Source organism: Saccopteryx leptura, chromosome 1 (genome assembly GCF_036850995.1).
Source record: "Saccopteryx leptura isolate mSacLep1 chromosome 1, mSacLep1_pri_phased_curated, whole genome shotgun sequence".
In the NCBI taxonomy this organism is placed as follows: domain Eukaryota; kingdom Metazoa; phylum Chordata; class Mammalia; order Chiroptera; family Emballonuridae; genus Saccopteryx; species Saccopteryx leptura.
This window is the reverse complement of record NC_089503.1, coordinates 266,473,467-266,485,936: the sequence shown is the minus strand read 5'-3', so window position 1 is coordinate 266,485,936 and position 12,470 is coordinate 266,473,467. Positions and strand designations below refer to the sequence as shown.

General features: G+C 44.0%; 1 protein-coding gene across 2 annotated transcripts in view; it reads right to left on the bottom strand.

Annotated features, from left to right (window-relative positions):
- Positions 1-12,470, bottom strand: part of DOCK5 (dedicator of cytokinesis 5) — a 221,829-nt gene that overhangs the window by 171,808 nt on the left and 37,551 nt on the right. For both annotated transcript variants that reach the window (XM_066351933.1, XM_066351942.1), the window contains exon 2: positions 2,218-2,301. In XM_066351933.1, the coding sequence (XP_066208030.1) occupies positions 2,218-2,301 (84 nt within the window). The remainder of the gene's footprint in view (positions 1-2,217; positions 2,302-12,470) is intronic.

Below are 12,470 nucleotides of genomic sequence, written 5' to 3'. Positions count from 1 at the left end.
TAACATGGCAACTTTGTCAAGATTGACAAAGACTAAATAAAACTAAGAAGGACGAGGCTCAAATTTGGCTGCATCTTCCTTGCAGCACCTGCTGAATTGGGCAGAGGTTCCCGAGGGAACAAGCAGCCCTTCTAACGGCTTCGTGGGGCCAGGAAGGAAAACTGGTGTCCTGGGACTGCCAGCCAAAGGGTTGGCTATAATTTCAGACAAAAGACTAAGGAAAAAGGGATTACCATAGACAAAGATAAGGAAAAAAGGTTTAACAAACAGAAATTAAAAGTTGGAATTGTTTAATGTAATAAATACTAAAATTGTATGCACTGAAAAGCAGGTCTGAGAAGACACAAAGCAAAACATGGCCGTCACTGCAAACTGCACAGATGAACTGCAACCATGTCGGGGAACTTAGCACAGTTCTCTCAGTAACAGCAACACCAGAGAGTTAGCATATAGCAAATTTGAAAAAAATAATGAGTAAGAAATCAGAATCTAATTGTCATCTATGAAAATTTTGAACCCACTGATCTTAAAATACACATTCCTTTCAACCCCACAGGAGGAGTTACAAAACCCAGACATATGCATTTCACCTGTACAGCTGAAAAAAGTGTTTCCATAGACGCTGGACAGAGTGGATTAACCTGGCCCCTGACAGTGCAGTAGGTGACCTCATAAGGTCTGAGAGGACTATGGTTTCATTACGCAAAGCAGTCTTAAGAAGACAAGCAGATGGTGCTTAGTGTCTTGCTGACTTGGGGATGCCATGGTTGATGTTTGGCTGGACTGAGACTGTGAGGATGAAAAGAAAAGAAAGGGAGAGGGGCACTCTCCCTCTGGGAGCACGCCTGAGCCTTTGCCTCTCCTCCTTCTCCCCTCTTCCTACACCCAGGCGTGTCTCACTTGCCCTTCTCTCTCCTAAGCTCTAAGGGTCCCCATGACACTTGCAGACTTATAACCAGGGGAGCAGTGGGCAATGGCAGCTTGTCTCAAACTAATTCCCTGAACCTGTTTCCAAGGTCTCCAGTCCTCTAACTTTCTTCCTGTGTGGCCAATAAATTCATCCTTTACAGTATGCATTGAGAGAGAGAGAAAGAGAGAATGGAGTGGGAAAAATCCACGTAGCCCTCCCCTGGGCTGCAGAATACATGGCATGCGGTGAAAGAGCAAAGGCCAGAGCAAACCCCAGCCCTCCACCTAACACTAAAGGGAGGTGGCAGGGACAGCACAGTCTCCTGTGCAAGCAGGCAGATGGTCGCTTTCTCACAGCCAGACCCTGCTTCCATCTCCTCTTCCCCATCCTGCATCTTTCTGTCCTGTCCCAGGGAGCTGCGTCTGCATCTAGGTGACCACCTCTGCCATTCGACCATCAGAAGCATTTCCATGGGGAGGCAGACCCTGCAAAGCCAGAGTTCCTGTTCTACCAAGGTTCACCCTCTGAGAAAAATCTGCCTAGCTTCTCACCCTGTTCCTGCCCCAACCTTCAGAAAATAAGTGGATCCTATACATGGTTCTTTGCTTTGGTCCACTACTTCCGGCCTGGATGCGACTTCATTGTGTTCTGTGGGTTTGGGTTAGACATGTGGACACAGGAGTCCTGCTAGGCTTAGAGAGCTGAAAATCTGGAATGGGGTGGCTGCAGACACAATCTGTGCTCTTTAGACATCCCAGGAGTCCTGAGTCCTGTCCTATAGCCCACTAACTGGTTAACTGAAACCTCCTCCCTCCCCCGACCCTCTTGCGGGAAATACACTAGCAGACTTTCTGGATGGGCTGCAGTCCTGACCTAATTCTCTGCAAGAATTTCAGGAATCCCAGTAAGTCTCTCCCTCATTTCTCCCCCAGTCTGGTAACACTTAGTGCTGAGCAGAAAGAGCACTTATTTCATGAGCAGTGCCTGCTCAGAGCCCGCCAGCCCAGGGTCCCACATGTCCCTCCCAGGCCAGCATGGGGTGAGGGTCTTCTGCGACCAGTGGTGGAGCCCAACACATTCACATACTTTGATTCTGGTGACTGGGCATGTTTGCATTCACGTGGTCACCTGGCTGCTTTGAAATCACCCTCAGTATGAAGTTGTATAACCTAAGGACTCCCTGGATTCTCACCAGCACCCCTTCAGGAAGTGAAGCATGCTGATGTTTGCTTTAAGTACCTTATTAATAAGTAACTTCCAACGAGTCTCCCTTTAGCCCCGTCTGGCAGAAGGCCTTCCAGACTCACCCTCATACATCTCCTGGATGTGAACTGTGTCTCCGATCTGCAGGGAGAGCTCCACATCTTGAGAGGCATTGTAGTTATAGATCGCTGGAAATGAGAAATAAAAGGGGAAACAGCATCAGAGGCGGTTAAAGTACAAGTCGCTCAACAGCATTATTTCACGTTAATGAGATGTTACTTCATCAACAAAGGACCCTCGATTAAGTGATTTCATGTGAGTCACCCACCGAAAAGCAGAGAACTCCTTCCTCTAGGACCCCCATTACTGGTGTATTACTGAGACTCCTCCACCCAACAAATACTGGTTGGCTGCCTACTATGTACCACAGACTGGGGACAGAGTGACAAAATACACAGACACGATCCCTGTCCTGGAGATTTTTATAGTCTTCTAGGGGTAGAAAGATATTAAATATATTATTACAGAAATAACTTTAATTAAAATGATAAGAAATTATGAAAGAAAAAAACAGGCTATGATGAGAATGTATTTTGGGATTTTGCTAGTCAATTCCCTTGTTCATCAGACGACAGCCAACAGACACTACCACTGAGCTATGACTTCTAGGACATAGGGTAAGCCACTTCTCAGCTTCCTGGACAGTAACTGGTAGCCACTTGTGAGTCCCCTATACCTTCCAATACCAGACTGACACTGGTGGGCATGGCCATCTTGCCCCAGTTCTAGGTACCCTGGGGAACTCAATTGTCCCAGCACTTCCTCATCAAGGTGACCTCAATCCATAGGACTGGTAATGACTGGATCAGAATATGAAAACAGTAGACTGATTCTTATAACTCAAAGAGAAAAAGACAACTCAATTTTCAGATGGGTAAAGCTCTGAAGGGACATCTGACCAAGAATCCTATATAATGGCTACTGAGCACATCCAAAGATGCTCAACAGAATCAGTCAGCAGGGAAATGCACATTGAAACCACAATGAGCTCCCACCTTACACCCACTCCAACTGCTATAATGTCTAAAGCAGGGGTCCCCAAACTACGGCCTGCGGGCCGCATGCAGCCCCCTGAGGCCACTTATGCGGCCCCCTCCGCACTTCCGGAAGGGGCACCTTTTTCATTGGTGGTCAGTGAGAGGAGCATAGTTCCCATTGAAATACTGGTCAGTTTATTGATTTAAATATACTTGTTCTTTATTTTAAATATTGTATTTGTTCCCGTTTTGTTTTTTTACTTTAAAATAAGGTATGTGCAGTGTGCATAGGGATTTGTTCATAGTTTTTTTTATAGTCCGGCCCTCCAACGGTCTGAGGGACAGTGAACTGGCCCCCTGTGTAAAAAGTTTGGGGACCCCTGGTCTAAAGGCACTCAAGTGGCAACATTTTAAAGAAACGGAAACCTTATGTGTTGCTGGTTGAAATGCAAAATGACACAGCCTTTTCAGAAAACAGCTAGGCAGTGTCTTAAAAAGCTAAACATAGGCCCTGGCTGGTTGGTTCAGCGGTAGAGTGTCAGCCCGGCATGTGGAAGTCCCAGGTTCGATTCCTGGTCAGGGCACACAGAAGAAGCACCACAGAAGAGGCACCTATCTGCTTCTCTACCCTTCCCCTTCTCCTTCCTCCCTTCCCCCTCTCCTTCCTCTCTGTCTCTCTCTTCCACTCGCACAGCCAGGGCTCCATTGGACCACAATTGGGGAGCTGGCCCAGGCACTGAGGATGGCTCCATGGCCTCCACTGCAGGTGCTAAAATGGCTCTGGCCGCAATGGAGCAACGCCCCAGAGGGGCCGAGCATCACCCCTGGTGGGCATGCCGGGTGGATATGTGGGAGTCTGTCTAACTGCCTCCTGGCTTCTAACTTTGGAAAAAATACCAAAAAAAAAAAAAAAGAAAAGTTAAACATAAATTTACAGCACAACTCAGCAATTACTCCCAGTTGTCTACAAAGGGAAAACAAGCCTACGCAAAAATAAATAAATAAACAAACAATATGAACATTCACGGCTGCTGGGATGGGCAGAAAAATAGCCCCTCAAAGATATCCCATCTGTTACCTGGTGTGACAAAACAACTAAGTTAAGGATCTTGAAAGGAGCTCTTTCTAGATGCTCAGGGTGGGCCCCAAACATAACCACATGAAGCCGGTAAGAGAAAGACGGGGAGTTTCCAAGGACAGCAGAGAAGGCGATGTAAAGACAGGTAGAGATAGAAGAGAGGTGGCCTGAGCCAAGGACTGAGGCCACCACCACAAGCCGGAGGAGACAAGGAGTTGGGCCTGCAGAAGAAGTCCTGCCTGTCAGCTCCTTGATTTCACACATCTGGTCTCCAGGACTGTGAGAGAATCCATTTCCATTGTTTTTGTGTGTTTTTTTAATTTTTTTATGTATTTATTCATTTTAGAGAGGAGAGGGAGAGACAGAGAGAGAGAGAGAGAGAGAGGAGAGACAGAGAGAGAGAAGGGGGAGGAGCAGGAAGCATCAACCCCCATATGTGCCTTGATCAGGCAAGCCCAGGGTTTCGAACCAGCGACCTCAGCATTTCCAGGTCGACGCTTTATCCACTGCGCCACCACAGGTCAGGCCCATTTCCATTGTTTTAAAGCTGCCTATATATGGATGTCTAAATATTAACATTGATATTAATAAGGGAAGGGAGCAAAGGGGATCAGACAGTAAAAAACCTGCTTACTTCTCTAGGAAATTACAGCTTCAAACACCCCAAGGGATGGCAGCCTTGCTCCACTAAGGGGATTAATACACACACCCTCTCCCCCCACCCATGTAAAGAGGAAGGAGAAGACTATGGGGGGAGGTGCTTCTGTGTTGAGGCATGCACAGCAGAAGCCAAGATGGGAGCCCTAGAGGCCTGTCAGTCTGGCCTGGAAAAAGGATCTGATTAGTTAGGGGGAGAATCCAACGCAAGTCCACAGAAGATTAAGAAGTTGATTGGTAGTTTAAAGAAGGCCTAGTCTGGCCCTGGCCAGTTGCTCAGTGGATAGAGTGTCTGCCCCGTGCATGGACATACTGGGTTTGATTCCCGGTCAGGGTATACATGAAAAGCGACCATCTGCTTCTCCCCTTTTTCTTTCCCCCTTCGTTCCGTCTTCCCCTCCCACAGCCAGTGGCTCAATTGATTCAAGCATGGCCTGGGACACTGAGATAGCTCAGTTGGTCCAAGTGCATCAGCCTCAGGCACTAAAAATAGTTCAATAACCATACATCGCCCCTGGACTGGGTTGCTGTGTGGATCCCAGTTGGGGTCCATGCCAGAGTCTACCTCACTATCTCCCCTCCTCTCACCTAAAAAAAAAAAAAAAAGGCCTAGTCCTTCACAAAGCCCAAGGCAATATAATCTAAGCCTAAGAAAGATGCTCTCTCTTCTTTGTTCTGACTGGTAAGCAGCCATGTGGCCCTAGGAGCCTAGTGGGCCTAGCCAGTAGTTGCATGGACTCTAAGTGCAGGCCTGGACACAGTGCCAACCAGAGCACAGCTAAGAACATAGACTATGCAGAAGGACAAGGACAAAACCTGGACGGGACTGAACTATGGATTAGTCCATCATCCTAAAATATGGATTGAATGACGGCACAGAATTTCTGGATAATGACCTTTCTCCTGAGTCTGATGAAGACTGGGATGAACAGAGATGAGACTTTGGGAACTTCTATTTCCATTAAACCTTACCAAGCCATAATCTCCCATATAAGAGTGCTTTGTATTGCCTTCCCTGCGACTTCATAAAAGAACACCATTTCCACCACCAACATAACCTCTATGCTATACACCTGAAACCATACAAAATAATACTGATGCAATCTTTAAGGTATTTTATATACAGAATCACGGCATTGGCATAGTGACACTTTTGCTTCTTCCTTCCCAATTTGGATGCCTTTTATTTCTTTCTCTTGCCTGACTGCTCTGGCGAAGACCTCCAGTATTATGTTGAATAAAAGTGAAGAGATTGGGCCACCTTGACTTGTTCCTGATTTTAGAGGAAAAGCTTCCAGTTTTTCAACATTTAGTCTTATTTTAGTTAAGGGTTTGTCATATACAGTGGTACCTTGACACACAAGCACTTTAAATCACGAGCAATTTGATGAGCAGTTGCTTACGGGATTTTTTTTGCTTTAAGCCACGAGCAGGTATTTGAATCACGAGCTTCTACCACCCTCCTCTAGATAGCCTGCAGAACATTCTTAAAAGGAAGAAGAAAAACTTCTATGGAAGGTTTTTGTTGAAACGGACTCTAAGTGAAAGCGAGGAAAGTGTGGCAAAAAAGCCAAAAGTCTGAAGAAAATGATGATTTTTGGGCAAATGAGTTTGTAAAATTTGTATTTTCTGAGTTTGTTCACTTTTATTGTTAAAAATGGCACTGGGCAGCTGTCTGTGAAATTGCTAATTATCTTCCTGCTTGGGAAGGGCCATTGTTATGCTAATGTCTCCTCCCCCTTCTGCCGGCATCTTTGCCTGACTTTGAAGGTATATACACTTCATAAACAAGTATATTTCTTTACATTCTCTCTTATTATGTATATATATATGTATGTATTTGTTATTTATAAAGTATTATACATTTTCTTATTTAAAAGCATAGAAAACAAAAAATTCGTGTGGTTTTTGGGGGCTGAAACGAATTAATTGCATTCCCATTCATTTAAATGGGGAAATTTGATTTGATACATGAGCAAATTGAGTCACCAGCTCTGCCATAAAACGGATTAAACTCCTGTATCAAGGTACCACTATATAGCTTTTATTATTTTGAGGTACTTTCGTTTTATACCCATTTTATTGACTGTTTTAATCATATATGGATTTTGTATCTTATCAAAGGCTTTTTCTGCATCTATTAATAAGATCATATGATTTTTGTCCTTTGTTTTGTTGATATGGTTTATTACATTGGTCAATTTCCATATGTTGAACTATCCTTGTGCTCCTGGAATGAATCCCACTTTATCATGATGTATAATTTTTTTAATGTATTGTTGTATTTTATTTGCTAGTATTTTGTTTAGGATTTTTGCATCTGTATTCATCAGAGATACTGGTCTGTAGTTTTCTTTTTTTGTATTGTCCTTGCCAGGGTTTGGTATCAGGGTTATGTTGGCCTTACTATATGTATTAGGAAGTATTGCTTCTTCTTCAATTTTTTGATAGACTTTCAGAAAGATAGGAACCAAATCTTTGAATGCTTGGTAGAATTCACTAGTGAAACCATTTGATCCTGGACTTTTACTCTTGGGAGTGGCTTTTGATATTTGTTTGTTTCCTCACTGTTTATTGGTCTGTTTCAATTTTCTAATTCTTCATAATTCAGTCTAGGAAGGTTATATATTTCTAGGAACTTATCCATTTCTTCTAGGTTATTGAATTTGGTGGCATATAATCTTTCATAATATTCTAGTATGACCCTTTGTAAATCTGTGACGTTTGTGGTAACTTCTCTTACATTTCTGCTTTTGTTTGAGTATTGTCTCTTTTTTCCTTACTGAGTCTCGCCAGGTGCTTGTCAATTTTATTAATCTTTTTAAAGAACCAAGTCTTGATCGTATTAGAAACAATAAACAAGTATAGTCACATTGCAGGATACAAAATCATTGTATAAAAATCCGCTGCTTTCCTATATACTAACAATGAAAATTCACAAAAAGAAATGAAACACACAATTCCTTTTGCAATTGCAACAAAAAGAATGAAATACCTAGGAACAAACTTAACAAAGAAAGTGAAGGACTTACATACTGAAAACTACAAAGCATTATTTAAAGAGACCGAAAAAAACATAGTGAAGTGGAAAGATATTCCCTGTTCATGGACTGGAAACATCAACAGTTAAAATGGCCATATTACCCAAAGCATAAACAGATTTAATGCAATCCCCATCAAAATCCCAATGTCATTGAAAAAGAAAGATAGAACAAAAAAAATCATCAGATTTCTATGCAGCCACAAGCAATAATGAGGGGAAAAAAGGAATGATTTGGAGGTATAACACTACCTGAGTTCAAATTATTAAGCAACAATAATCAAAGCAGCATGGTAATGGCAGAAAAACAAACAAACCAATGGAACAGAACTGAGAGCCCAGAAATAAAATCACATGGATACGGGCAAATAATTTTTGAAAAAGGATCCAAAAACTCACAATGGAGAAAAGAAAGCTTCTTCAACAAATGATGCTGGGAAAATAGGAAAGCCACATGCAAAAGAATGAAACTAGATTACAGTTTTGTCCCCATGTACAAAAATTAATTCAAAGTGGATCAAAGATCTAAATATAAGATCTGAAACAATAAATTACATAGAAGAAAACATAGGTATTAAACTTATGGACCTTGGCCATAGAGAACATTTTATAAGTTTGACCCCAAAGGTAAGGGAAGTAAAGGCAAAAATAAATGAATGGGACAATATCAAATTAAAAAGTTTCTGCACAGCAAAATAAACTGACAACAAAACAAAAAGTCCGAATGGAAGATGATATTTGCAAACAACAGCTCCGATGAGGTAATATATAAAGAACTCATAATATTCAACACTAAACACATAAACAATCCAATTTAAAAATAGGCAGAGAACCTGAACAGCCATGTCTCCCAAGAAGACATACAAATGGCCAACAGATGCATGAATAGATAGATGTTAAACTTCACTAGCTAATAGAAAAAGGAAATTCAAAACTACAATGAGCCTGACTTGTGATGGCACAGTGGAATGGATAAAGCATCAACCTAGAACGCTGAGGTTGCTGGTTCAAAACCCTAGGCTTCATCAAGGCACATGTGGGAGTTGATGCTTCTTGCTCCTTCTCCACTTTCTCTCTCTCTCTCATCCTCTCTCCTCCCTCTCTAAAAAGGAAAAAAAATTTAAACCACCTCCCCCCCCAAAAACTGCAATGAGATACCACCTCACACCTGTTAGAATGGCTATTATCAACAAGACACGTAATAATAACAAGTGTTGGAGAGTATGTGGAGAAAAGGGAACCCTCATTTACTGCTGGTGGGAATGTAAACTGCTGCAGCCATTATGGAAAACAAAATGGCAATTCCTCAAAAAATTAAGAATAGAGTTACCGTACGACCCAGCAACGCCCTTTCTGGATATCTACCCCAAAATTTTGAAAATATTTTTTTGCAAAGACACATGCACCCCTATGTTCATGCAGCATTATTCATGGTGGTTAAGACATGGAAACAACCAAAGTGTCCCTCAATAGAGGATTAGATGCAGAAGATGTGGTACATATATACAATGGACTACCACTCAGTCATAAGAAATGATGATATAGGCCCTGGCCGGTTGGCTCAGCGGTAGAGCGTCGGCCTGGTGTGTGTGTGGGGGGGACCCGGGTTCGATTCCCGGCCAGGGCACATAGGAGAAGCGCCCATTTGCTTCTCCACCCCTCCACCCCTCCTTCCTCTCTGTCTCTCTCTTCCCCTCCCGCAGCCAAGGCTCCGTTGGAGCAAAGATGGCCCGGGCGCTGGGGATGGCTCCTTGGCCTCTGCCCCAGGCGCTAGAGTGGCTCTGGTCGCGGCAGAGCGATGCCCCAGAGGGGCAGAGCATCGCCCCCTGGTGGGCAGAGCGTCGCCCCCTGGTGGGCGTGCCGGGTGGATCCCGGTAGGGCGCATGCGGGAGTCTGTCTGACTGTCTCTCCCCGTTTCCAGCTTCAGAAAAATACAAAAAAAAAAAAAAAAGAAATGATGATATAGTGTCACTTGTGACAACATGAATGGACCTTGAGAATGTTATGCTAAGCAAAATAAGTCAATCAGAAAAAGCTAAGAACCATATGATTTCACTTATATGTGGAATATGAAACTGAAACTCATAAACACAGACAACAGAGAGAAGGGGGTGGGGGTAGTAAAGGCTAAAGGGGGCCAAATATATGGTGATGGAAGATGTTTGATTTTGGGAGGTGGGCACACATGCAATATACAGGTCACGTATCATGGAAATCTATACCTGAACCCTGTATGATCCTATTAATCAATGTTACCACACAAATTTAATAAAAAATATTCAGTTAATTATAATTGTTAATAAAAATTAAAATTAACAAATAAAGTCACCTAGTGTGTAGCCCCTTGTTATGACAGCCAATATAGCAGCATTGTTCACAGTAGCCAAAAACTGGAAACAATTCATCAATTGATGAATAAATGATTAAATAAATATGGTATATCCATAATAGAAAATTCCTCAGCATTAAAAAAATGAACAAAATAGCAACGCATGGTACAACATGGATGAACTTCCAAATCATTAAGCTAAATGGCTCCAATTTTAGTACAGTATGTGTGCTGCCAAAGCGAGCGCACATTATGTTAAATAAAAGCCATAAGAAAATACATATTTTAGGCTTCCATCCCTTTGCAATGTCGAGAACAGGCAAATCAGAGAGAGAAGAGCAGGTTATTGGTTGCCTGGGGCTGGGTGGGAATGATATTGCGTTCAGAAGTGAGCTTAGGGCATGATGGAAATATCCTAATTCTAAATTGTGGTGATGTTTACTCAACCTCGTAAATTCACTAGAAATCACTGAATCGCATACTGCAAATGGGTGGATTTTATGGTATATAAATGAGATCTCAATAAAGAGATGGTTAATGTATGTGGGGGTTTTTTTGTTTGCTTGTTTTTTAAGTAGATTTATGCCTTGTTCTCACTCTCTCAATGAGAGAAATTCAACTTTGAAATTCAGTTGTAACCATTTATACTCAACGATCCAAGGAACGCACACGATCCCCCATCTCGCAGCTCCTATGAGCACAGGAGGTTGTCACTGCTCCATGTGCCAGATCCCAGGAGGGAGGTACAAGGGTGAACCAGGGCCAGGTGCTTGCCCCTCCTGAGTCTCAGTTTCCTTATTAAATAGTATAGCAGGTACCCACTCTATTGTCCCCATCATTCCCAGTTGCAGGTCCTTGCTGCTCTTTCCTGCACCTGTGCTGCAGCTTGGCCGTAGGCTTTCCCTTACATTGCAGTCACTGTCCCTGGCTGGGGGGGGGGGGGGGAGGGGGGCATCACCAGCTGTCTGTTTTAAGTACCCTCTCTTTTTTTTTTTTTTTTTTTGGTATTTTTCTGAACCTGGAAACGGGGAGAGACAGTCAGACAGACTCCCGCATGCGCCCGACCAGGATCCACCCGGCACGCCCACCAGGGGCGATGCTCTGCCCATCCTGGGCATCGCTATGTTGCGACCAGAGCCACTCTAGCGCCTGAGGCAGAGGCCACAGAGCCATCCCCAGCTCCCGGGCCATCTTTGCTCCAATGGAGCCTTAGCCGAGAGAGGGGAAGAGAGAGACAGAGAGGAAGGAGAGGGGGAGGGGTGGAGAAGCAGATGGGCGCCTCTCCTGCGTGCCCTGGCCGGAAATCGAACCCGGGACCTCTGCATGCCAGGCTGACGCTCCACCACTGATCCAACCGGCCAGGGCCAGTACCCTCTCTTTTTTAAGGGAACTGACCAGATAGTGTTCTTCTGCGGTTTGGGCACAGACGCATGGACAGATGATGCAGGGATTGACTTACTGTTGAGATTGTGGACTAGGCTGTGAATCAGAACGAGGGTGAGCCGAAGAAGTGGGTAAGGAGAACCTGCACAGAACCCAGGAGGAGGAGTGAGTTCCTCATCCCCACCAGGCCACAGCTGCTATCCCACTGAAGCCCATCTCCTTCACCAGAAGCAAACGTTTTGCCCACTGACTGTGTGACTGGTCTTGTATGGAAAATGTAGCTCTTCCATCTCTGTCTGCCTCTCGTCCCCAGTCACCGCTTCCACCGTCTGGGCCTCAGAAACAGGAAGTAGTGAGGCTGCAGCATCACGGCTGTGTAATGACCACGCTTCACCTCTTCCTCATTATCAATCATCAGCAAAGCAAGCAGAAGCCCTCACAAGCAGCATGCAGCACTGATAGCTCCAGGCACAAACACCTTCCAAGGACTGTTGTACATGTGTGTGCGTATACACATACATACACAGCCAAAGACCAGTAAGTTTCCTTAAATCCTAGACCCTAAGCCTGAAAATCAAAATGTTCCAAAATTTTTCCCAGCCTTAATTGTCCATCTTTCCCTCCATCAGCTGCCCAATACCACCCTCTGCTCCAGCCAGCTGTTACACTTCCCCTAAATTCTGTGCTCAGCCCATGGTTTGCCCCTGCCTGAAACAACAGCTTGCTTTTCCTTCATAGCAGCCCGAAACCCACACTCACAATTCAATTTGAAAAACGACTGCTGACTCCCATTGGCCTGCACGCTTCTCTTTCTCTCTGACGCCCACAACAGC